General features: G+C 37.5%; 1 protein-coding gene across 1 annotated transcript; it reads left to right on the top strand.

The window, feature by feature from the left end:
• Positions 1-292: 292 nt before the first annotated feature.
• LOC127573254 (protein disulfide-isomerase-like) lies at positions 293-27635 on the top strand. Its single transcript, XM_052021287.1, has 11 exons — positions 293-506; positions 1854-2060; positions 11370-11503; positions 11613-11750; positions 16884-17000; positions 19551-19676; positions 20319-20513; positions 22309-22429; positions 26589-26770; positions 27323-27427; positions 27537-27635. Exons 1-11 carry the CDS (start codon positions 293-295, stop codon positions 27633-27635), a joined length of 1638 nt encoding a protein of 545 aa, XP_051877247.1.

The raw sequence follows: 27635 nt of genomic DNA, 5'->3' as shown, positions 1-27635 counted from the left end.
GGTGAACGAAACAACTAATTAATGGAATAATTTCAGAACTTTTTCGCTAAGACAACGATCAGATCGCAATTACTTTAGTAGAAAATGACATTTTCCCCATGTGCTTACATTAAATACTTTACATGCTACAACATCTAATCATATTCTAATTCTATAGGCCAGGAATAATCTTTGAGCAGTTTTATTATTACCACAACCAGTAATAATATTCCACGAAGTGCTGTCTGTCAGGCGTCACGATGGCCTTGTTTTTATCAGTGTTGCCTGCAATCAGTGTACAGTTCTGATCGCCATGACCAGGTGGTGCCTCTTACTGCTGTTCTTTGCCTTCATCACTGTCACGAAGGCTGAAGATACTGAGTTCAAAGAAGATGCTTCACCACCAAACGAAGACGCTGAGGAAGTCATTTCGGATGAGATTACTGAAGATGAAGATGTTTTAGTGCTTAACAAGCACAATTTTGAGAGAGCCCTAAAGGAGAACAAATATCTTCTGGTGGAATTTTGTAAGTAAACATGATTAACTTGGATCAAAATGTCTTTGCGAGCTTTGTTTGAAAGTTAAATCAAACTTCCTTGACAAACCATGTGTGTTTTAATATCAATTTAAAATGTTACTATGAAATGTGAATCCAATTATATATTTAGTCAATTAATCAGTAGAATATTGGACATTTTCTGATATAATGACATATCAGAACCAAATACAAAGTATTTGACTATAGTTGCAAATAAATTTTCTTTATTCATGTATAGGCGATCCTCAATTTTGGATATGAAAATAATTTGTAAATACAGATCATTGTATCAAATTACTTTGAAATAATATTTCATCCTTTCTTTGTAATGAAGGCTACACTATAATAGAGTGGTTGTGTTAACCAATCATAAATAAATTACATGTGAGAATAATATTACTTCCTAAATTTCAACTTCTTACAAATTAAGCACTTTTGTACTATTTTGAATCAAGCTAAACTTTTGCTTCTGTACTTACTCCAAAACAATATTATTCATGCTCAAAATAAACTGTAAAACAGGAAAAATAACTTACATAAGTTTTAAAGTCATCAAAAAAAGTTGCTGTCCTGAATGAAGATTTGCTGGCAGGGATTGAATAATAGATAGATTCTTCTTTGTTACTGCAGTACAAAAGCAAAATTTTGAGTCAAAGGATTTAGTGTTACTGTCTTCACGAAAGTCTTCTCCACTTCAGGGTAGAAATGGCAACTAAGATTTAATTAGTACCATTGTGGCACCACAGTATCTTATAATGTATTGCAAATCCATCATGCTAACCACCCAGCCCGAACTCTAATGTAACTGGACGTAATTTAAATGCAACAAACATCTGCAGTCTTTTGCATCTCTGTCTTAATTTAAATGCAATATGGTTGCATTGTAAATGCTGGGAATTTAGCAAAGAATTACTAGCTTGCAATTGTTTGGTATATCTGTTTCAAAGAAACCTTGTTGGGAGTTGGGAATGATCCATCCAGTAAAATAAGTTATGCCCAACTTGGGCGCAAGGGCAGAAGTATTCTGAGCAAACAAAGATGCAAGTCTAATATTAGGCTGCTTTAGTTTTATGAAAGTAATTCAGTTATTTGGGGTAGTTTTTGTATGCTTTATGTATAGATTTTTTTAAAGTTAAAACTTTGCTCTGGTTCAGACTTTAGAGTGTAATCTTCGATTTAGCAAAAACATGTCTGATCTATTGTATTATGTGGTAGAGCATTTGACAGATAAACAAATCAAATAAACTTTTTTTATTTGATGTGTGAATGCTTCTTTCCAAATGTATGGAGTTTAAGCTAATTATTCAATGTTATTTCTACTTTTCCTTCCCAAAGATGCTCCTTGGTGTGGACACTGTCAGAGTTTAGCACCAGAATATGCCACAGCTGCAGGACAGCTGAAGAATGAGTCTTCAGAATTCAAACTAGCCAAAGTTAATGCCATAGAGGAGAAGGAGCTGGCTTCAGAATTTGATGTACACAGCTATCCCACACTGAAGTTATTTAAGGAGAGCAACAGAAAAACTCCAGTTGACTACACAGGTAATGTGATTCTGTCAGATATTTACTGACTTCAGACCAGATAAATAATTGAAAAAACTAATTTTAGAGAAAATATTAGATTAAGAAATTACAAAGTAGTTTGAACATATGAATACAAAATTTAGATTCTTCATAAACTATTGGGAGTAAAACTTGAGTGCCATATAACCAAAGTCTGAACTCCTAACATTTTATTATTGCATTGAACAGTGAGAGATAACACGCACTATGTCACATTTATAAGTCATAGTCATACAGCACTGTAATTGCCTTCAAGAAGAGCAAAGCACAATTTTTGCATTACATTACGGCTAAAGTGTTCAAGTCCTCATGTACCGGATACTTATTGTAAGATGCAACATCTTTCAGATCTTCTAGATTCATCTATAATTAGCTTTAATTTACAGATAATTAAGGCCATTATAGCTTTTAACTTAAGCTTACTTATCCCCCTTTCAAATCTCTCAGTGCCTTCAAGTGCCTAACTAGCTGATTTTTATTTGATGCACACCTCCACTCTGAAGGATGCCTTGTGGCATCCTCCAGAGCTGTCATAATAATCTGTCTGATCAGGTACTTGAAATGTGTCTTGATTTGGAAGATTATGGGCAAGAATTTCTAACATGTTTTTATACGCAATGTGATAACTTTGAAACAGAAAAATCAACTACTAAAGGGACTAACACTTCTATTGCACACCTGGTGCCAGAACCTGCTGAGAATTGTCCCATGTAGATGCCCCAAACTTCCTGGTTGCACTCTGTTGCTGGATGAGCAGGAATCTGGTGTTGCGTTTTGCACCAAGGTAGATCTGTCCAGGATCCACAAGCTCATTGGTTTCAATGCAGATCTTATGGCTATGAACAGCGGTGATAAGAATAAAGTGGGTTACATTGCTATAATTATATTTGTTTGCTGTCGTGCTTTTAATTATTTAAAAGTTTTCAAATGATTTTTAAAACTTAAAAAAATTGTTGTTTATTTGATTTCTTAAAAATAGTTTTGTAATGCTTCTGAATATTAGCAACAAGAAGCATTGAAAAATGACAGGTCTGAAGGACAGCAAAGTTGGAGAATTGCTTTGCCATTTAGCAAATGTTTCCTCAGATATTTCATGTTTCATTGAATATATAATAATCAGACTCTATACCTCAAGGCCCTGGTCCCATATATGGGCTCACTGGTTCTTCTGTACAGCAAGTTCATCCTATGGATATGGATGAGGTAAATGCAAGATAATTGCATACAGAGCACAGAGTCAATTACCTACCTTTACTAATCCCATTTAACAGCACTTGGTTTGTAGCCGACAATGCCTTGGCGATACAAGTGCTCATCTAGCTGCTTATTAAATTTTGCCTCCAGACCTACTCAGGCAGTGCAATCCAAATTCCAACACTTCCCTGGATGAAAATGTTCTTCTTCAGAATCCCTTTAAATCTCTTACTCATTACTCCAAATCTATCCCTCTGTTCTGGGGAAAAGTTTTGGACTTTAGATGTGGCCTATCCAGTGTTTTACAAAATTGTACCATAACCTCCTTGTGTTTATATTCTATGCCCTGGCTAATGAAAGCAAGTATCCTGTACGCCTTCTTCACCACCTTATTGATGTGATGGCACCTTCAGGGATCTTCGGACTTGCACACTGAAGTCCATCTAATCAATATTCCCTATGGCCCTATCTTTCATTTTGTAAGTCCTCCCACCATTAATCCTCCCAAAACATATCACCTTACACTCGTCAGAATTAAGTTCCACCTACCATTGCTCTGTCCATCTTATCAATATCATCCAACAACTATTTTCCTTACTATCAAAAACACTACCAACTTTCATGTCATCTATAAACTTACTATTCATTCCGCTTGTATTCATATCCAAATCGTTAAGGTGTATAACAAGGGCCCCAGCACTGATCCCTGTGGTATACCACTGGTCACAGACTTGCAATCGCAAATTATCAATTTGTCATCTTGCCCTGGATCCCACGGGCTTTTATTTTTTGGAGCGATCTCCCATGTGGGATCCTGTCAAAGACCTTCCTGAAGCCCATGTAGACATGCATATCTTAGCAAAGGCTGTGAATGGGAAGCCACACTTAGTAAGTTCAGTCTATAATGATTAAGCGGTCCTTCATGCATGTGACCTGTCTGTTGAGGGAGGTCAGAAATGACAGAATTAGCAGGCAACACACAATGGTATTGCTGCTACCTGATTTCAGTGTGCTTATCTGTTGTAGAAACTGTGTGGCAATTGAATGCAGGAGCTGACCTTAACGGGAGGAAGAAGTCCTGCAGCTATACAGGCTGAGAGGTTTATCTTTCTCTGAACTTCCATCAGAGTCTTTCATTGAAGCTAGGCTTGGAATATTCATCAGTTATCCCAATGTGTTCAATGTTGCAAGGAAGTCAGAGCAGGGTTAGGAGTGGTGCAAATCAAAATCTTTGAGTGCTCACCTCAAACAGCACATTGTGTGAGATCAGTTCCCATCTTTATCCTGTGACTTGAGAGTAAATTGTCTTAGATCATCACTTCTATATGAAGTGAACGTGCATATTGAGAATCATTGCTTTAGGAGCTCAAGGGACGTTAGGAAATCACACTTTCAAGTTCTTGCTTCTTAATTCTCAGAATTAAGGCACAGTTACTGTATCTAATTGTTCAGAAGATCTTAGATTCACAACCTTTAAACCCACAGTGTCCATACAAATGAATATACAAATTAAGAGTAGGAGGATTCCGCTATTCAATAAGATCATGGCTGATTGGATGAGGTCTAAACTCCACAGTCCAACCTACCTCATAACCTTTCAACCCTTTACTTATCAAAAACCTATCTACCTCTACCTTAAGAATAACGGAAGACTCTGCTTCCACCATCCTTTAGGAAAGAGATTTCTAAAGATTCATGAACCTCTAAGAGAGAAAAAAATCACTTCTTCTCTGGATGCCCCTTTCTTTTTAGACACTGCCTTCTAGTTCTAGATTCTCCCAGAAGTGGAAATATCCTCTCCATATCCACTCTGTCAAGAATCCTCAGGACTATATTTCAGTCTCACTCTTTTAAACTCCAGTCTGTCTATTATTTCTAAATAAGGTAACTCACCTATTCTAAATATCAGCCTAGTAAACCTTTGCTGAACTATTTCCAACTTGTAAGGAGACCAATACTCCAGACGTGGTCTTACTAATGCTTGTATAACTGAAGGGTAGCCTCCTTATTTTGTACTCATTTCTCCTAATGTTAAATAAAAACTTTCTGTTAACTTTCCTAACTACTTGCTGTACCTAGTTGCCAGCATTTTGTGGATCAGTTATTAGGACACTGTAAGAACATTGCTCCTTCAAAACTGGGTTTCTAACAGGAAACAACGAGCTTCAGTGAAAGTTTGCTTTCGAACTGGAGGGAGGAGGTGGAGTTCCCCAGGAATCAATACCAGAGTCACTATTTCTTTCAATATATTTTAATGCCTTGGACTTTAGTGTAAAGAGTACAATTTCCAAATTTGAAGCTGATACAAAAATTCGAGGTTAGTGAACTGTGAGGATGATATTAATAGACTTCAGGGAAATGTGGACAAGCTTGTGGAATGGGTGGATAGGTGGCAGATTAAATTTTACACTGAAAATTTTGAAGTGTTGCATTTGTTACGAAGAATAAGAGGCAAAATAAACTCAAGGGCACAATTCTAAATGGTGTACAAGACAGAGTGGTCTGTGGATAAATGCCCATATTCTGTTAGAAGAAAGCAGTTCAGTCTGATAAATTGCTTCAAGCAGCATACAGGATCCTGGGCTTTAGAAGCAGAAACAGAAAACAAGAGCAAGGAATTCAGGATAAACCTTTCCAAAACAACAGGAGTATTGTTCTTAGGACTGGCGATCATACTTTAGGAAAGATGTAAAGATATTGGTGAAGGTGCAGAAGAGATATATTAAAATGATTCTCGAAGTGAGAGGCTTTAGTTGTCTAGATAGACTGAGAAACTAGGGTTGATTGGATTGGTATTGGTTTCGGTATTAGTTTATTATTGTCACATGTACTCAGATACAACAAAAATCTTTGTTTGTATGCCATTCAAGTAGATCATGCATGCAGAAGGTCATGAGGAAGTAAAAAGAAAAACAGAATGCAGACTACAGTGTTGCAGTTACAGAGAAAGTGCAGTACAGGTAGACAAATACAGTGCAGGTAGATTGGGAGATCAAGAATTCGTTCTTTTTCAATCTTTTTATTAGCTTTCAAATTAATACAGATTGATATATAGCATCAATATTTATACATGTAATACAAAGAGATCAGGATAACAATCATAGCATATATAATCATAAAGAACAATAAAATATAAAAAAAATCTGTAGATCCAACGATCTCTTAGTAAATGAATATAATATAAAAGAAAGGAAAGAGAAAGATTTATTATATAAATTAAAAAAAACCCAAATCAATAAAAAAAAAATAAACAATATAAACTAAACAAAAAAAAACTTTTCAAAAGAAAAACAAACAACAAAAAAAAGGGAAAAAAAAAGACTGGGCTAAACTTTCTCAGTAGAAACAAAACAATATTATGTCGTCAAGTCCGTTCCTCCAAGTTGGAAAGTTATTGAAAGGGGATCTATATCATGTGAAAATATTGAATAAATGGACTCCAAATATCTTCAAATTTAAGCGAAGGATCAACAGTACCACTCCTAATTTTTTCCAAGTTTAAATATGATATAGTTTGAGAAAACCATTGAAAAGTAGTAGGGGGTATTGGATCCTTCCATTTAAACAAAATGGATCGTTTGGCCATTAAAGTAACAAAAGCAATCATACGGTTAGCGGAAGGAGATAAATGGCCAAACTCTATCCTTGGTAGTCCAAAAATTGCCGTGATAGGGTGAGGTTGTAAATCAATCTTCAATATGTTTGAAATAATGTTAAAAATGTCTTTCCAATATTTTTCCAGAAGAGGAAAGGACCAAAACATATGTGTCAAGGAAGCCACATTCGATTTACATCTATCACAAATAGGATTTATATGGTTATAGAAACGAGCTAACTTATCTTTGGGCATATGGGCCCTGTGGACTACCTTAAACTGTATCAACGAGTGTCTGGCACACATTGAAGATGTATTGACTAAATGAAGAATTTTCTTCCAAGTCTCTATAGGTATAGATGTCTGGAGTTCACTTTCCCATTCATTCTTAATTTTGTCTAATGATTCTAGAAGTATTTTCATAATTAAATCATAAATTATCACTATCAAGCCCTTCTGATAAGGATTAAGACCTAAAATTTCTTCCGTAGTTTCAATTTTGTAAGGTGTCGGAAAAGAGGGTATAGTAGTTTTTAAAAAATTTCTAATCTGCAAATATCGAAAAAAATGTGATCTAGACAAATTATATTTATTAGACAATTGTTCAAAAGATGAAAAACAGTTATCACTAAATAGATCCCAAACACATACTATTCCCTTCCTTTCCCATATGGAAAAAGCTGAGTCAGCTCTAGATGGATGGAAGAAAAAATTAGATTGAATGGGACTTGACAAATTAAATTTATTCAATCCAAAAAATTTACAAAATTGAAACCATATTCATATTGTATGTTTAATAATTGGGTTAGTCGTATGTTTACTTAACTTAGTAAGTGCAAAAGGGAAAGAAGCACCTAAAATAGAAACTAATGAAAAGTCAGGAACTGATTGTTGCTCAAGGCATACCCATTTGGGGCATTGAATTACATCAGAATCTTGTATCCAAAAAATTAAATATCTAATATTAATTGCCCAATAGTATAATCTAAAATTAGGCAAGGCCAAACCACCATCCTTTTTTAATTTTTGTAAATATTTCTTACTTAACCTTGGGTTTTTATTCTGCCATATATATGAACGAATTTTAGAATCAATTGTGTCAAAAAAAGATTTTGGGACAAAAATTGGAATCGCTTGAAATAAATATAAAAATTTTGGTAAAATATTCATCTTAATAGCATTAATTTGGCCTACCAATGATAAAGACAGTGGAGACCACTTAGTAAATAATTGTTTAACATGGTCAATTAAAGGCAATAGATTAGCTTCAAATAAGTCCTTATGTTTCTTGGTAATTTTAACACCCAAATACATAAAATAGTCAGTTACCAATCTAAAAGGTAATTGGCTATAAATTGGGGTTTGCATATTCAATGGAAAAAGTTCACTCTTATTAAGATTTAATTTATAGCCAGAAAAAACACTAAACTGATCTAGTAGTGATAGTACTGCGGGGATAGATTCATCCAGATTAGAAATATAAAGTAACAGGTCATCGGCGTAGAGAGATATCTTATGAATCATCTGTCCGCGAGTAATGCCACATACATTTGAAGAGTCCTGAAGTGCAATAGCCAAGGGTTCTAAAACAATATCAAATAATAAAGGGTTTAACGGGCAACCTTGTCTAGTACTTCGAAAAAGCCTAAACAAAGGAGATCTTTGATTATTAGTAAGTATTGAAGCCATAGGTGTATAATAAATCATCTTAATCGCAGATGTAAATTTAGGGCTAAAATTAAATTTTTGAAGTGTAGTGAATAGATATTCCCATTCGACTCTGTCAAATGCCTTTTCAGCAACTAATGAAACAACATATTCTGGAATTTGGGATGAAGGAGTATATATAATATTCATTAATCTCCTGATATTAAAATGTAAATAATGATTCTGAATAAATCCTGTCTGGCCTTCAGAGATAATTTGTGGGAGAACCTTTTCCAGTCTAAAGGCCAATATTTTGGAAAATATTTTTGAATCTACATTTAATAAAGAAATAGGTCTATAAGATGCACAATCAGTGGGATCTTTATCCTTTTTAAGAATTAAAGAAGTAGTTGCTTCATAGAAAGATTGTGGTAATTTACTCACTGATAGGGCATCTTTAAAAATTTTGGCTAACCAGGGAACAAGAATATCAGAAAAGGATTTAAAAAATTCAGCTGTATATCCGTCAGGGCCAGGTGCTTTACCCGAGTTCATTGAAAATATTACTTTCTTTATTTCTTCCTCCGAAATGGGAGCATCTAATGTAGAACGTTCATTTAAAGATAGTTGGGGAATCTTCAGGTCTCTTAAAAATTCATACATTGATATAGGATCCTCAGGGGATTCTGATTGGTATAAAGAAGAATAAAATTCTTGAAAGGATTTGTTGATTTGAACAGGATCTACCATGTAAGTACCATCTGGTTTACAAATTTTATTAATCTGACGTTTAGATAGAGTAGCTTTCAATTGGTTGGCCAATAATTTACCGGATTTGTCACCATGTATATAAAATTGACTTTTGTTTTTAAGTAGTAGATTTTCAATTGAAGATGTTAATAATAAACTATGTTGTAATTGGAGTTCTGTTCTCTTTTTAAAAAGCTCCAGATTCGGAGTATCAGGATATTTTTTATTGATTTCTTTAATCTTGTCAACCAACATACTTATTTCATTATTAGTTCGTTTTTTCAAGCCAGCGGAATATGAAATAATTTGACCACGGATATATGCTTTAAAAGTATCCCGGGAGATCAAGAATTCATCTTTAGCATTTGAGAGGTTCGTTCAAGAATCTGATAACAGCTGGATAGAAGCTGTCCTTCAGCCTGGTGGCACGAGTTCTCAAGCCTTCTGCCCAACAGGAGAGGGGAGAAGAGAGATTGACCAGGATAGGAGGGATCCTTATGTTGGTTGCTTTCCAGAGGCAGTGGGAAATGTAGACGGATTCGATGGAGGGGAGGATGGTTTGCGTGGGATGCATTCACTGGGATGCATTCACAACTCTCTGTGGTCTTGGACAGAGCAGTTGCCATACCAAGCTGTGAGGTATCCAGGTTCTCCTGGAATAGAAATGGTTGCAAGTGGATCTTGCATGTGAGGTACCATAGTCCTTCAGACTTGGGCTGTTAAATTGGATATTATCACAACTAAAGAACAGGACTTTTCCTCAATGAGTACTTTTGTCCTTTTCCCACCACCCCTAATCACCCCACTCCATTTGGTACGCTTTTTCAAAATCCCACTTTGGGTCCTATTCCATTCCAATCTGCTGCTCTCTTTGTTTATTGCCCAGCTCCCAACAGCACGTGACAGTTCCAGCTTCAGAAGAGCACCAGTGCCGCTCCAGTATGGCAATTTTCCATGTTCCAAACCATCATTTGGGTAACATTATGGACAGAGCCAACTAATACTAAATTAGCTGTCACTTTTGCTGTCAGCAACAAAATCGTATTTTAAATTGGACCCCTACTGCCAATAGAAGAGATTAATCCCATCCAGGTTCCAGGTGTAAAAAGCCAGTGTCTAATGCATTGGAGACACCCAACTGCAAAACCTGGAATTACATTATATTTTGTAGAAACAAGCCATTTGACCTAACTGGTCCATACTGAAACTTCTGCTGCATGTTAGCCTACTCCCATCATAAGCAGGCCATTCACTAGATCTACCTGGACGTTCATAGTTTGATTGTGAGAGATTACAGCAATTACAACTGTATTCCCTGGAATTTAGAAGGTCAACGAGTGATTTGATTGAAGGGATAGAAAAAATAAACTATCTTGCTGACTGAAGTAATTAAAGAATATGGACAAAAAATTGAAGCCACTAGGGGTGAGAGAAATTTGGAGCTTTTGCCTGAAAATGGCCATCATTGCTGGTCAACTGTTAATTTTTTTTTTGAAATGAAATGATTTCTGTTAAACTAAGATATTAAAAGGTCGGGGGGAAAACAAGGTACATGCAATTAATTTACTGATCTGCCAAGAACTCACTGAATGGTGGAACAGATTCAAGAAACTAAACAGCCTAGTCCTTTTCATTTATACCAATGTTCAATAGGACTTGATAACGTACCATGAAACTCTGTAGAACTATTCATGTTTTTAAGTACGTACTTCTATGTGGTTTCGGTCTGATGATATGGTATTAATGTAAACAATTCCTTGATGACAGAATATTCCTTCAGAAATGCATTTTATTTGATGAAAGTGATTACTGGCACAATTTTCATTTATATTTCTGCCTCATGGGGATATTATAGTTGTCTTCACAGCTCATACACTATCTGTCACTTTACCCACCCCTCAATTATGCTCAGGTACATGAAGTTTCCAGAATCATATTTTTTAGCAACTATTTTCTACTTGGACTTCAGCAAGTGAATTTATTCAAAATGTTTTAAGTATTATAGTTAAGTAAATGTTGATTATAGCCACATGTACGAATGATTTTGGATTACTTGAACTATAATATATTTTGATGTTTAGTTGATATTTTATGCTTTTAAGGGAAAAGAAATGCAAAAGGCATTGTCAGTTGGTTAAAAAGAAGAGCTGGTCCCAGCTATGCATTCCTGGACAGTCCAGCTGAAGTTGAAGCATTTATTGATTCAGCTGAGATTGCCATTGTTGGCTTTTTCAAGGTAATTATTTTACCATGACTTGCAACATAGACCTTTAATTATTCTCTTGATGTTGTTCTTTGTTATACTGGAAAAACCTCCAGAGCTGATTTTGCGTTTCTTTATTGAGGACCTTGAAAATGACGATGTGAAAACATTTTCTGAGACAGCAAATGATTTTGTGGAAATACCATTTGCTATCACCAATAATGCAGAGATTTTGGAGAAATATGGCATTTCGAAGAGCACCATAACAATGTTCAAAAAGGTAAGTTTTGTGAAGTTTTCTTACTTCACTTGGAGTAAGTATTGGCATTTGACAAGCTGAGCCTTGACACAGTTATACAAATTTCATTATTGTAGGATAAACTTCTACAATAATGTAGGATAAACTGTAGAATTGTAGGATAAACTTTGGAAAATTCTCCCCAAGTTGCGGACAAGAAAGGCACAATAACGAGAAAGAAATATTGCCTAATTGCAGTAAATTGTAAAAGTCAGCAAATGTATTTGTTTCTGGGGACATTTGGGGAGGAGGAGTGTGGTAGGGGGTGAGGGAACAGTTTAAAGTCTGAACACTTTGTAAACGTTTTATACATGCTAATAATTGTATTGTGGCAGCTGTTCGACACAGCTGCTGTGCTTCCTCTGTTGTCAGCCACCTTTAGTGAGCAAAGACTAAGCAATAGTCAGGACAGCACCCAGCACTGATAGCATGGGCTGGAGAAAACATAGCCCAAATTTAGTCCTGGCAGCAGATCCTACTTACCCATGAATACCCCTCACCAGCAGGACTGCCAGACCATCATGGACTACATCTACCATTTTCCAGTTCTCTGACAATCACTGACCTCTGCCCTGGGTCCACATATACTGTCTCCTCCTGTCCCCTGCTACTGCCACTGTCCCTCCATCTTCTGTCTGTTTTCCACTGGAGTAGATGTGTAATATTTGTGGAGTCTGCATTTTCTGGAAAAGTGCAAGTTTGTGGGCCTTAATATCCATTCATCTTTGATCAGATTAAATAGTTTCAGAACCAGGCATCTGACTCTCCCAGTTTACTAACATCTTCTCTACTTGTGTTCACCTGAATCAGTCATGCCATTTACAACATAATGCACAAATACTTAGCAATTAATTCAAAACAGAATTATTTATATGTTTAATGTATATGTGTGAGCTGAGAAATTAAACCTATTTGTGACGTTTTATGCGTAAAATGTGCAAAATATAATTTGTGTGTGTTCTAACTTGGTAACTCTCATTGATCGTGGGTTTAGGAATAAGGCTGCACAATCTCCAACTGTGATTTTAGCTCCTGCTAAAACAAGGACCAAGCCATGCAGAAGTCAACAAGCAGACAATATTAAAATATTACACACAAGATGCTGGAGGAACTCAGCAGGTCAGGCAGCATTTATGGAAGGAAATGGACAGTCGACGTTTCGGTTCCATAGATGCTGCCTGACCCGTTGAGTTCCTCCAGTATCTTGTGCGTTGCTCCAGATTCAGCATCTGTAGTCTCTTGTGTATCAATATTAAAGCATTGCCTGACTTCGTCGGTTTTCCCTACATTGAAAAAAATTGTCACTGGGTCTCATTGTGATAATCACAGTATGCAAGCATGTTGTGATCTTTACAGGCTTATGAGCCCATATGCCTTGTTGCCATGTGGGACAACTTGCAACGTGGGAGAGGATCATTGAACATAAAACAGTACAGCATAGGAACAGGTCCTTCGGCCCACAGTGCTGAACTAATTAAGCTGATGATGCCTAATTAAACTAATCCTGCCTGCACATGTCCTATATCCCTCCATTCTCTGCATATGTGCCTATCCAAGAGCCTCTTAAATGCCTTTATCATATCTGCCTCCAGCACCACCCCTCAATGATCAATAATCAATGATGATAATATATGGCAGGATGGGATGAAGAGTATGTGGCCGTGTATACTGAATGCATATGACCTCCCTCTCCACTTATTCCACTATTTTCCTCCTCTCTATGACAGCCTTTTTCTATAGCTACAGCAGCTACCGTGGAGATGCTTCTTTCGGGTACTGATGTGCTTCCAAAATGTCTTAGTGGCAATGAGGCAGCAACTGCAAAGTCTGCAATAGTTGCTGCTGGAATTGCACAAAATGGGGAAATCACCCTAAAGATAGCTTAAAGGTAAATTTAACTAATTGTGCAATTGTGCAACACGGTAGCGTAGCGGTTAGCGCGACGCTATTACAGTGCCAGCGATCGGGGTTCGATTCCCATCGCTGTCTGTAAGGAGTTTGTGTGTTCTCCTGTGTCTGCGTGGGTTTCCTCCGGGTGATCCGGTTTCCTCCCACGTTGCAAAGACGTACGGGTAGGTTAATTTGGGTTTTAAAAAAATGGGTGGCGTGAACTCGTTGGGCCAGAGGGGCCTGTTACCACGCTGTAAATAAAATTAGTTAAAAAAAATTATTAATTATTTTTTATAGAGTTCCCTTGATTGGGCTAACTTATTTTGCTGGTTTGGCCTAAAAATGCATATATTGAAAAAAACGATCAATTGTTAATAGATATCCTTAGCTGAACTTAATGTTGATCCAACAACTCTCATTCAGTCATAGAAGTGATTATAGAGTGCATGGGAATAGATTCACGTCTCTTCCCAGCATTATGAGTTCAGCCTTTTCCAGGATGCAGGGGATGGAGAGGGTGCAGACAGTGAGAAGGGAGAAAACTGGAATCTGGGCTGGAGTTCAGGCCCTTTTCTATAGAAACTGCAAGACCTTGGATGAACATTTTTTGGAATACAATCACCAAAGGAACTTTACTAATTCCTGCTGTTCTCTCCACCCCTCCTCCTTTCTGCAATTTAAAACACGCTTGTTTTCTCACTTTTCTAGTTTTGACAAGGGATGAAAAATATTCTGCGGCTGCAGATAGAGTAATTCAAGTTTGGATTAGCCAGGATCTTCCATTAAAGATCGGATCTGACAGCTTTTAACCACTTCACTGTGGAGAAACTTGGAACCCTTGAGTTCCAATTGGCTTCTGCTCCAGCTAAATGCTGACCTTGGCACAGTGGTGCTGCTTTGATGGTGTTCCCATTGGGCCCAGTGGCAACACTGACTTCCTCAGCTATTACCAGCTGTGAAATCTGCCCATTGAAACTGCAGCAGGTTAAAGCAAAAAAAAACTACAGATGCTGGAAATCTGAAATGAAAACTGAAAATGCTGGAAGCAATGAGCAAATCAAGCAGAATCCACTGAGAGAGAAACTGGTGTTTCAGATCAAGGACCTTTTGTCAGAAGTAAAAACGTGAGAAGCTGGTGTGCTTTAAGTTGCAGAGAGAAGGGATGGAGAGAACAGAGGGAATGCCCACAATAGGGTGCAGACCAATGTTATCAAGGTGACAATTACTTTAAAAACTGCATTTAGAGATGGAAGGTAAAAAGAAACCAACTGAAACAGAAAGGTACAACCACATCCATGGAGTGAGAAAAAAGGGAGGTTACCTGAAATAGTTAAGTACAGTTTGAAGTGCCAAGGGCTGCAACATATCCAGACGTTGTTCTTTGAACTTACTTTGGGCATTGTTGGTACAAGTAGGAGGCCAAAGGCAGAAATATCAGAGTGGAGGGAGATTGAGAGTTAAAGTGACATGTGCTCAGGGTTGTTCTTATCAACTGAACTGAGGTGTTCTTTGTTCAGGTCCAAGACCGTGGTTTCAGATTGACCTACATCACTTTCAATTTGTTTATGAAATGCCTTCATATTATGATCACTGTTCCCTAAATGTCCCTTAACTACCAGATGATCAATTATCCCTCTATCTTCACATAGTACTAGATCCAAAATAGCCTATTGCCTCATTGTTTTGTCAACATATAGAACTAGGAACTATATTTTAGGCACTCCATGAATTCATTCCCCACACTAATTCCCATATGTCATAAGATTTCTATAAATTTTAGTAAGTCTATTCAGCTAAAAAAGAAAGTGAGAAGATGAAATAAAAACAGTTAATGCTGGAAACACTCAGCAGATCGGGAAGTATCTGTAGAAAGACAAACAATGTTAACGTTTCAAGTCAGAGACCCTTTGTCAGGTTCTTAAGTTTGGATAACATGATTGCCATTCATTGCATATGCCAATGTGTGAAAGAGAAGAAACAGCGATACATGGCAGGACAGTGTCTTCTTTCAAGATAATGGGGGCACAAGGTATGTGGGTTGAACATGTACCTCAATAGAAAAGATAATATTTATGGTAGTGATGGCTGGGGAGATACGTACATGGATAATGGAGGAGAACTTGCCCCTTAAGGCAGCCTACACATTAAGTTGGCTTTTATCCCTGTCAAACTATGGCATACCTCCCAATTCCCTTCACTGAAGATGAAAGAAAGAAATTAAAGACAGGGAGGAATGCATGAGGACAGAGTGTAACAAGAGTCAGAGGGAGCAGAACAGAAGGAACCAAAAGGGGTGAGATGGAAAGAAAATCATGAATGAAGTCAGTTAAGAAGACAGGTAACGTTCTCTGAGTTAATATATTCAATTCTATGAAAAATCATTTAGCTATGCATTGACTCTATTTTGCTTCACATTCACACCAATCAATGAAGCCTCATTATCTCTAGATCTATACATTCCAATCACCATATTTAAACCTACTTTAAAATTCTCTTCTTATCATACTTGCCCATGGTCTCACATCTCCCTCTGACTGTAACTTCCTCCATTTCTGCAGCCCTCCTCGATCTCTGCGCTCCCTAATTCTAGACTATTGTAGCAACCAATGGATGCTAAATTTTATTTGATAATTACTTCTGTGAACCATCCTGAGACTTATTTTACATTGTTAAAGATGCTTTAAAATGCAAGCTTAGAATCACTAATGTATTCTGAAAGAAATTTGCTTTGTCCTTACTTTGTGCAAGCAAAACCACTGGAGATCCATTAGTGGCCAATATGCGTGAAGTTCACATATGTGTCTGCAGAGAGCTGGAGGTTGGTTGTATTTAATTGGAATTGTCAACTATTAAACAGCCTTCATGGCTGCTTATCCAACAGCATATGTTTTAAACCAGGCTTTGTGACTTGTTGCACTCCCATTCTCAGTTATAATAGTGTCATCGAGGATTTCCATCCAGACCAATACCCTGACTTTTAGTCTTAATTGTGTGTTTACTTTCAAGCTGTGAGACAATTATCTGGATTTATGTAATTAAAAAATAGTTTAATTTGTGCCAATTACAGAAAGCAAGCCCTAGGCATTTGTTAGCAAAATTTTGCTGATGTTTCTAATTGTAGAAACAACCTCCTTACTTTAATTGTGATGAGCGAAGGTATCTGTATTTGACCAACAGTGAATTTCTTTGTTGAATGTATAATTAACTCAATATTTTTTTCTTTAGTTTGATGATCGGAGAAAAGATTTTGAAATCGATAATCAAACGGGTTTGGTTAAGGATGAACTCAGTAAGTTTATCCATATTAATGAAATGCATCTTGTTACTGAATTTACGAAAGAGGTACGTTACCAATGGTTTTGTTTCCTAAATTGAATAATGTGTTTGGATATAACAAAATATTGTGAATGTTGAAGGTCTAAAGTAAAAAATACCTACAAAAGTACAGAGCAGGTTGAAACTACTTGGCAGGAGAAACAACAGCTGAAGAGAGGGAAATATAGTCATAGTAGCCCAATAGTTTAAATATGGTTGATTGACTTTGATATCAAATTAGGGAGGCTTGTAAATGAATGGTTGTTGAGGAACCTGGTAGATCAGATTATTATAATAAAAAGATATTCTTTATCTTTTTATAGAGAAGGAGGATGAGAGGTGACTTGATAGAGGTGTACAAGATAAGAGGCATAGATCAAGTGGACAGTAAGAGACTTTTTCCCAGGGCGGGGGCATAATTTTAAGGTGATTGGAGGAAGGTATAAGAGGGATGTCAGAGGTAAGTTTTGTACACAGAGAGTTATGGGTGCATGGAACGCCCTGCCGGCAGAGGTTGTGGGGGCAGATACATTAGGGATATTTAAGAGATTCTTAGATAGCCACATGAACGATAGAGAAATGGAGGGCTATGTGGGAGGGAAGGGTTAGATAGATACTAGAGCAAGATAAAATGTCGGCACAACATCGTGGGCCGAAGGGCCTGTACTGTGCTGCAATATTCTATGTTCTATGTTCATTGTTCATTGTGGAGGAGTATAAATCATGAGTTGAGGTAGGACACTAAACAGTGAAAGGACAAACAACACAGAATCTACAGGATTTTGTGAATATGCTTTCATCATAAATACAATGTGAAATTATGGTAAAGCATTGTCAAATCAGATCCCAGGGCAAGTCCTTGGAGCCACAGAGCAACTTCCCCAAGAAGTGATAACATAGGTTTGTCCTTACATTGAATATCCTGACCAATTCCAAGCAATGGACCACAGTGGAGTAGATAAGCGGTGCAGCAGATAGTTCTGTTGTCTCATACCTCCATCAGCCTAGGTTTAATCCTGACATTTAGTGCTGCTGTGTGGAGTTAGCATGTTGTCCCTCTGAATGCTTTGGTATCCGCTGAATGTTCTGGTGGCCTCCCCTGATGTCCGATAGGTTAATTAGCAACTGAAGCTTACCCCTCATGTATGTGGTTGCCTGAAGAATTAGGATGGAGTTGATGGGCATGTGATAGAAAGTAGGTTAGAGATAAGTGAGATTGATGTGATTGTTTTGAGAGCCAGTATTAACTGAATGGGCTGGATGGCCTCCTTCAATGCCATAAGAGGATATCTTGGCCTGCACAGAGGATTAAGGAAAATAAGGAACATTAAAGTCAGAATTTCGTGTCAAATTGAAAACCCACATTGTTTTTTAGATATTTTCTGGGTTAATTTTTAGTTTAAATAAAAAAATTGATAATTATTGGGACCAGCTTGACCTCAAAAATCCAGGATACATTCAACCAAAATTACTATTTTTATTTTAAACTTTGCTAAAACTCTAGAAACAACCATGCAAGATATAAACTTAATATTATTTATTCAGAGTTTCTGGAACTCGTTGTCATGGGAATGGAGAAAGTGAGGGAGCAGCAGTCTGACAGATTTCCACGGGGCATCTCCAACCCTAATACTGTAAACTTAACAGAGAGTTTGCATAAGCACTCTTTATACCATGAAATTCTGCCATTGGAAAATGAGCAGAGCACCAATTATCCCAGGTGATTTTATTTTTAAATTCAAAGTATCCAACACGTAAACTGAGTTATCAATGTGAAGCATGCAGAGTTTGTCCACTATTTTTGATGAGAAGTTGTAGGAATACTTTTTTTCTCTTAAATTAGGATGAAATTAGTTTTAACTGATAACATGTCCAAATTAAATCTACCACTTTATTGTTCAGTGAAAAATCCATTAATAATCCCTAAATAAAGCAGCTGAGTTTTAAAGACTAAAGTTGTTTGTATTGGGAAAAGAATGGTTTAGAAGTGATCTTATCAGGTCCATAGAGAATTAGAGAAACTAATACCCCAAAGATGTTAAATATTAATAAAAGTCCTTAGATAAATTGTCATGGATTGAAGATTAGATGTGAAAAGGTGAAGATAAAGTTAATTTATAATTTCTTTACACATAATTTGGTAAAATCCACAATATTTTACATTTTGAAAGAATGATTACTTTGGGTAGCTATTAAGCTAAAGTCAAACTTCTAGAATGGAAGAAGTCTCATCCTCTGATCTGAACAACATTGAGACATATAAGATAAGAAAGGTCTGGTTAGGCAAGAGTTTCCTGAGGTATTAACCATGCAGAAGGACTTGCAAAGAAAGGTCTCAGTGTTCTTGAAATTGTTTGGCTACTTTTCAAGATACTATTGCCTCTCCTATGATCTGGTAGTACTAAGAAAAGAGAAGGTTTGTGCAATAATATGCATCGTCTAGTGAATAAAGAATCTGTTTTACACCAGTTTTTATATTGTTATCAAATGACTTTTTGCTACAAAGATCCTGTCATAATTATGCAGCTGCGGCATTCTGTCCAGCTACTTTTCACCCATGATATTTTAATTTTGCAGAGTAACGCAAAAATATTTGATGCTAAAATTGACAACCACATCCTGTTGTTCATCAACAAAACAATTAAGGAGCACAATCAACTTTTGGAGAACTTTAGGGCTGCTGCAGATTCCTTCAGAGGCAAGGTACAGAATACTTAGCTCGGAGTCTATTAAACCCTACAGCGGTTTCCCAGTGAACCAATTGCAAATGTTTAAAGAGCTATTGGAATGGTTTTGTTTCTCTTTTTCCCTGTTTTCACTTCAAAGCACTTAAATTTTGAATAGCCTCTCAAAGTCTAAAGTCTAAAAATTATTCATTTTCAAAAGGACAACTTTGTATCTGAATTAGAGGACCTATTGATTTGATCCTTAGAATATATATTTTATAATATAATTTTGAGAAGCAAGCTTCTGACAGGAAAAATTGTATACTGTAGGTGGGAGTGGGACAGCTGTGCAAGGGAACATAATGTCTTTCAGAATGAATAAGTTAATGTTGGGCAGAATGACCTTGATTATGACATTAAACTTGTGATCCAAGTTAGAGTTTCTGAGCCTTGATCGTATGACTTTAGTTTTCACTATAGTTAATCTATAGTTTAGACAATCAACAGTTCTGTCTTTCTTTGGTAAACCAATAAAAATACTGAAAAAAAATCATAAATGTAATAACATTGACAGTAAGACAGATTATCTTTTCTGAATACCAGATTTCAGAAGATACTATATGATGCAAACCAGCATTTAGAGACTAGACTCAAACCCAGGTATTTCTATATTTTTCAGGTCCTTTTTGTTTATATTGAGATTAATGGTGACAATGATCATGTGCTGGACTACTTTTCTGTGAAGAAAGAAGATGCACCAACAATTCGTTTAATTAACATCAGCAGTATTAAGAAATACAAGTTTCCATTTGATGAAATTAGCACAATTAACGTGAGAAACTTTTGTCAGAAGGGACTTAATGGAAATCTTGAGGTACTCCCTACAATATTAAAGTTCTAATGGAATTTTACCCTTTTTAGAATTTGAGAGAGGAGTTTATAAATTTTTGTAAAATGTTAACTCACTGTATTAATCCTACTTCTTGATATCATGATTTGAAGCTTTTGTCCTGAGTAGTTTTCATGTCCTTTAATGTGAACAAGATCTCAAATATGAAATGCATCACAGCACATAAAATTTCAGATTTCACCATATCACTGAATGGTGCAAATACTGGATGTCTTTCTATGTTCAGTTGCTCAATGTTCTAAGGACTCCTCTTAAAGTGAGTATGAGGGAAAAAAGCAGTGCAGATAGCTATAACCACATGTTAAGGTTATTTAGACCATTCAATACATTGTAAGTATTAACATAACAGATAAAAGGATCAATTTCCAGATTGCATTGTGCACAACATAAGAATATAAGAAAATGGGGGAAGGCCACTCGGCCCCTCAATCCTGCCCCGCCAATCAATATGATCATGGCTATTCTGCCCCAGGCCTCATCTGTTCTGTTGCTGTTCCCCATAGCCCTCAATTCCCTGAACTTTCAAGAATTTATCTACCTCCTCTTTAAAGACCCCCAATGATCTGGCCTCCACAATCCTCTGGGGTGGAGAGTTCCAGAGGTTCACCACCCTTTGTGAGACATGCTAAGGAAGCAAAACTAAGTCAAATTTGATTATATTTTCAAATCCCAATTAATAGGAATACATTAGCAATATAGGAATACAAACCAATTTCAGCAAAACTAAAACACCCACATGTTCCTCATCTTCTTTCTAGGCAATGCCTCAGGACCGAGGACAACCTGGTTCTACTCTGATTCTGTGGGATTTGATGTCACTAATGAGGCCAATGTAGGATTTGCAGACTCTACCATAGATTGGGCAAGAGATGCAGATAGAATGGGAGGGTGGGTAGATCAAGAGGTGGTGTACTCCTTCTACCGTTTACACTGGGATTCTGTGTGCTTCCAATTCACGGACTCAAGGTTCTCAGTTCCATCCTGAATGTTCCTTCCTCACTCCCAAATCATAATCCATGGATTTATAGGAGCCAGTGGGGATGTTGCATTTTTTCAAGGAGGCTTTGAGAACATTCTTGAATCTTTTCCTCTGGCCACCGTAATCTCTTCCGGGTGACAGAGTTCAGAATAAAGTGTCTGTTTGGTATTGTGGTGTCAGGCATGTGAAGGATACAGTCTGTCCAATGGAGACTACAGTGTATTTAAGGTCTTAATGATGGTGATATTGGCCTGGTGGAAGTCACTGACACTGGTTCACTTACCCTGCAAGTGGAATTGGAAGATTTGTAGAGATAACATTGATACTATCTCTCCAAACTCTCTCCAAGGTGCCTTCCATGGGTAACCCAAGTTTTAGAAGCACATGAGATGGCAGGGGTCAGTGCTGCCCAGTGGACTATTTTGATCATAAGGCCCACACTCTCATATGCTTTGGTAAATGAGTTTCTGAAAATGTACAAGAATGTGGTTCATCTGCCACTGAGATTAGGCTGACCTTGTTTCTCAACTGGAGCTGACATCCCTGATATCACATCCATCTCTACTCTCAGAATTAGTCAAGTTGTCAATAGCATGCAAAGAACAAACTGCTGGAGGAACTCAATGGGTCAAGCAGTCTCTGTGGAGACAAAAGGAATCCCAGTTCCAGATTCCCACTTCTGCAGTGTCTTGAGTTCCCAGTCAATAACTTAATTCTAAATTGTTTACAATATATTCCTCTTCTATCCACTGTAATTAAAGTTTCTTCAATCATTTAAAGCCTTATTTAAAGAGTAAAGATATACCAGAAGATTGGGACAAGGATCCAGTTAAAATTCTGGTTGGGAAGAACTTTGAAAATGTTGCTTTTGATGAGACGAAGAATGTGTTTGTTGAGTTCTGTAAGTATTGATCCAACATTTGCACATACATTTAAGATTTTGAATTCTGTATATTCAAATAAACACAATTGACATTAATTTTTAGATAATTTTTGCCTCAATTTACCCAAATTAATGTATAGAATGGGTTCACTCTACCTCATCCCTCATCCATACCCCATCGTGTGCCTTGACTGAAATTTGTAAATGTTTCTAATTTAGGTTCTCCCTTGATTACTTGCGATACTATTATGTGTACACTGCCTAGTTTCAACAAATATAAAGCTAAAAATATTGGATGAAAGCATGTTAAATATTGTATTATGAGATAATATTATGTTAAATATTAAATCACTTCACATTGGCAACTTTATTTTTAACATTGATGTGCATTGGTCACCAGTGTTCAAAGGGCAAGCTGCTGCTAGAAATTCACTTGAAGGTAACTTTCCGCTGTCCTTGAATTTTCAGCTAATCTAAAATATGAAAGAATAAGTCAAGATACAGTTTTGCAAAAAGATTTAGCTTAGAACAATCCACCGCCTTAAACTTTTAATCCCTCCACCCACACACCATGGCTGGAGTGTGCGAAGCCTTCAAAGTGGGTATGGTGACATGGGGTACAGTGCAAACTTGAATTATTGATCCAGAAACACAAGCTCAAATCCCACCATGGATTGTGCAAAATTAGTATTGAGTTATTTGAAATGACCCTGGAGCAGAGCTGGTATCAGTAATGGTGACCATAAAATGAAGATAAAAACAGAAAATGCTAGAAATACTCAGCAGGCCAGGTGGCATTTGTGGAAAGTGAAACAGAAGTAATGTTTCAGGTCAAAGAGCCTTGACCATGTTGCATAAACCCACCAACCTCCCATACTGCCTCTGAGGTAAGGAATGGACCTTTCTGAATCTGGCCTGACAACTTCAAAATCAGAGCTGTGGGGTTGATCCTTAACTGCTCTTTGAAAAGGCCTAAGAATCCACTGAGTTGTTAAATTGAAGGCTGAACATTATTTTTTTCCAAAGTCATTTAGCTATGGGCAATAAACATTGACCTTGCCAGCTCCAGGAATGAATACAAAAGTCACAGTGCAGTACTTGCCCAGAACTCCTCAAAGTCACTGAGCACGAGCAGTGTGGGCACACCATGGCTTCCAAATTCACCTACAGCCCATCCTGACTTGGGCGTGTATCCCCCTCCTGTTCCGTGTTGTAAAGGGTTGGAAGAATAGTTGAAGATTTAGGAGGTTTGTCTTCATCCGTTTTTCAACAGACCCTTATGTCACAGTCTCTTGGGATGAATGTCTGAGGCAGCTAGAAGACTCATTTAAATGTTGAAGTACTGATGGTGATGCTCTTTATATGATTTTTAAATATTCAATATTGTTGGTGGTAACAGAATTCCTTTTAACAGGGGACCCAGGGTTGTCAGGGACTGAAAAAGTCATGTGCAAGTTTATTTAATTGAATAGGTAATAAGTGTTCCCTCCTAGACATTTTCATCTTGTTTTTGGTTGGCACTGGATTCTTCTGCCCCTCTGTGACCACCTTTCGTCCGTCATCAGCCCCAAGCTGCCTTTGAATGGCTATCCTGCTGGGAATCCAGCACCTCAGAGTTTTAGAAAATAATAGTTCAACCAATAGCTTGGCTGTACCAGAAGTTAGTGTGGCCATCTGCTGGTCTTCCAGACACCTACATCTGCAGACAAAGTTGCACGCACATTACTTTTGATCAGTGAAGTATGAGAGGCAAAGGTTAACCAGGAAGACTGAGCCACCAGGCCTGATAACCAGCTGTAATATTGTCACCTCAGATTACTCTTCAGGAACACAATTACATTTCTTGTAAGTATGATCAATAGGTGATATGACCTGAGTAGTCACAGTAGGTGAGACCTCGTCTACCGTAAGTATCTGACAAACACAAGAAGGGTCCAAGTCATCGGCAAGCCTGCTTGGTGGTGCTCTAGGAAATCCAAGGGCAAATTGCCAGCTGGGATCATAAGGCTGGCACAACTGGTGACAAATCCACAGATGATTGTAGTCTTCAACCAACCCTGGAGTCCTGCCAAATGTGCTGCCATTCTGGTCTCATTGATGGCATTGTGAAGTGACAGATGCCTGAACGACACCCACCTGAACTTCAGCAAAAATGCAAGGCCAAGAGTTCGGCTTCTAAATCACATGGCTGCAGACTGACATTAGTGTTTTGTTTTTTTGCCTCAAGCTACTTGCCCTTCAGGCTTTGGAATTTCCAAAATCCATGGAGGAGATTATTTCCTCTTACCTTTATTTTCCTTTAATTTTTGCCATCAATGGACTGGATTGTGTTTGATCTGGCCTGCTTCCTATGGTCAAATTCTCCTAAACTGCTCTTCTGTCCGAGCTTAACTTTTGTGGTCCCATGGGTCCAAACAATCTCGAGGCCTTAATGCAAAGCGAAGTGGTCCACGAAGAGCAATTAGACCTCAGACAGTGGGTCCTAAGGACCTGTCTCCAAGAAGTCCTGATGGCTTTCTGACAGCTTGGGCTCTCAAAGGCCGTTTGAATTATTTTCAAAAGTCTCAGATAACCAAACACATTTAAAAGCAATTGAATAGATTTTAAAAATTATAAATAATTTTAAAATTTAAAAGTTATCAAAGTAATAAAACTACATAAACATGTTTGTGATGGAACATAATTAAAAATATTAAGATTTAGTTTGGGGGCAGCATGATAGCGTAGCGGTTAGCGCGATGCTATTACAGCGCCAGCGATTGGGGTTCGATTCTCATCGCTGTCTGTAAGGAGTTTGTACGTTCTCCTGTGTCTGCGTGGGTTTCCTCCAGGTGCTCTGGTTTCCTCCCACATTGCAAAGATGTACGGGTAGGTTAATTTGGGTTTAAAATGGGCGGTGCGGACTCGTTGGGCTGGAAGGGCCTGTTACCACGCTGTAAATAAAATTTAAAAAAACTTCAAAAAATTTTTAAAAATTTTAAAAATTAAAAAAAGACACTTATCTTTTCAATCCAGGTTAGCAATCTCACTGCACAACATAGGGCCGCCATCCCTGACGTAAAACAAATGGGTTGAATGCGGTGTGTTTCCAGAACCTCAGCTCAGCACTTCCAAGCACTGCTGGTGGATTCCGTGTTGAGTCTTGAGATGCAGTGGAACGTTAGATCCAATATGAAGCTTTCAGGTCAGAATGAAAGGGTCCACTCTTTGCAGTGAGAAGGCAGTTGCAGATGGAGCCATTGACGAGTGAGCAGCACAAATTGACCTATAAGCATTTAAGTTATGTGCAATTAGGCATGGAGTCGTAGAGTTTTGCAGCATGGAAACAGGCCCTTTGGCCCACCGAGTCTTTACCAATCCTTAAGCAACCATTTGCACCTGTCCTGTATCCTGATATAGCTCACTTAGGCCTTTGTTGAAAGGTACAATGCCCATCCTGTCTGGCCTATATATGACTTCAAATCAATATTTCCTGGTTGACACTGAATGCGCTCAATCAATAACTCCTTGCCTGAAGTGCCTACATCCTGAGAGTATTTTTTTAAGTTCTGCTTCTTCATCCATCAAATCTGATTCAGGAATGGTGAATAATTCTGTGAATACTGTTACTCCAGAAAACAGCTCATTGTTCCTCTGAGATCAACAGGTCTTAGCTATTTTCCACTGGTTTACACCAGTGCACAAAAATTGACAAATGGATGTCAGGATTGATGATAGGATTACTCAGTATAAGCGGAGTTAAATGATTGAAGGTATCTCTCCACCTTTCTGCAGTAGATGGAACTTTCCTAGACATTGTGCCTCTCCTGGTAACCAACACTGACAGGAAAGCTGATGGAAAATCACAGGGACTTTGGCAATGAATGGAGGAGCTTGAGCAACCCAGCTATAATTTTCTGGCACGTCCTCTATTGCACTTTATCACCATCCAGCACGCACAGCCTATGCAAGTTCTATAATACTCTCACTAAAAGAATTAACAGCTGTATTTACATTGTGGAAAAAGTGTAAGATTAGTAACAGGTGTTGTGTTTTAGTTCCTCAGTAACACATTTCTTCACAGGCATCCTATTCCTGCACAACAGGTCGAGTTCCTTCGTTATTATCAACATGATCAATTCATTAGAATGAAGAGATCAAAGCTGTTGACAATGGTTGTTCCAATTTTGTGTCATAGATGCTCCCTGGTGCGGTCATTGTAAAGAATTGGCCCCTGTTTGGGAACAACTGGGTGAGAAGTACAAAGATCATGAAAACATTGTAATTGCAAAAATGGATGCTACTGTTAATGAAGTTGAATCAGTTACAGTCCAAGGATACCCAACAATCAAATATTTCCCAGCTGGTTCAGAAAGAAAGGTATGTTGGGACTTCCCATTCTAACCGCCATTGAGGCAATTCTCTATTAGCATTAATGATTAGGTCACTGCCTTTCAATAACACATGTAGAAACTTTGGGCAATTTGTCAGTCACTTTCTTCCATTGCAATTTGCCAAATCAGGGGTGGAGCATGCAATCCTGGAGAGCAAAGAGACCCATTTGTCTAGCCCCCATCTTCTTCCATGTCACTGGAGTGGATGAGATGCCCCCTGTCACAAGCTGGAAGGCCACAAACGAGGCCTTCAAATAGTCAGTGAAGCTCTGTCTTCCAGCAACATGGGAGAATGTACACAAGTGACTCAAACAACTGAGCAATCTGGCCTTGTGGTTTATGTATCAACTGGATTTGGGATTGATTAGCTGGTCTCTCTGCAAACTAATTAATCTTACAAGTCAGATGATTTCATTCTTTCATAAAGATATCTCATCACATCCTAAAGTGCTACCTAGTCACTTATTTTAGATCTTAATACTTTGGAAGAGGAAGCATTTCATTCTGGCAGATAATTTGCATGTGGCTTGTTTCACAGATTGTGGACTATAATGGAGCAAGGAATCTGGAAACATTTACAATATTTTTAGACAATGGCGGTGAATTACCTCAAGAAGAAGACAAAGATGATAATGATGACACAGTCAGTGCATTCTGTTTTTGACTTGAAGCAATTTGCTTGAGATTCCATTTTCTATTCTCAGATATAATAACAGTTTTCTAATGAGTGATTATTTTCTTCAATACTACAGAATATTGATGACAGACCTCTGGGGAAAGCCAACAAAACAACTGAGCAACATGCAAAAGATGAGGCCACTACCAGTAAAGATAAAAAGGATGAACTGTAG

The sequence above is a fragment of the Pristis pectinata genome, chromosome 8, assembly GCF_009764475.1.
Source record: "Pristis pectinata isolate sPriPec2 chromosome 8, sPriPec2.1.pri, whole genome shotgun sequence".
Lineage (NCBI taxonomy): Eukaryota > Metazoa > Chordata > Chondrichthyes > Rhinopristiformes > Pristidae > Pristis > Pristis pectinata.
The sequence above is the reverse complement of the archived record's forward strand: the minus strand, read 5'-3'. Positions and strand labels throughout refer to the sequence as shown.

Coding starts and splice junctions, on each gene's coding strand:
- LOC127573254 (XM_052021287.1), top strand. CDS start 293: ATGACCAGGTGGTGCCTCTTACTGCTGTTCTTTGCCTTCATCACTGTC. Junction 2,061..11,369: donor AACTCCAGTTGACTACACAG/GTAATGTGATTC, acceptor TATGCTTTTAAG/GGAAAAGAAATGCAAAAGGC. Junction 20,514..22,308: donor GACTTAATGGAAATCTTGAG/GTACTCCCTACA, acceptor AATCATTTAAAG/CCTTATTTAAAGAGTAAAGA.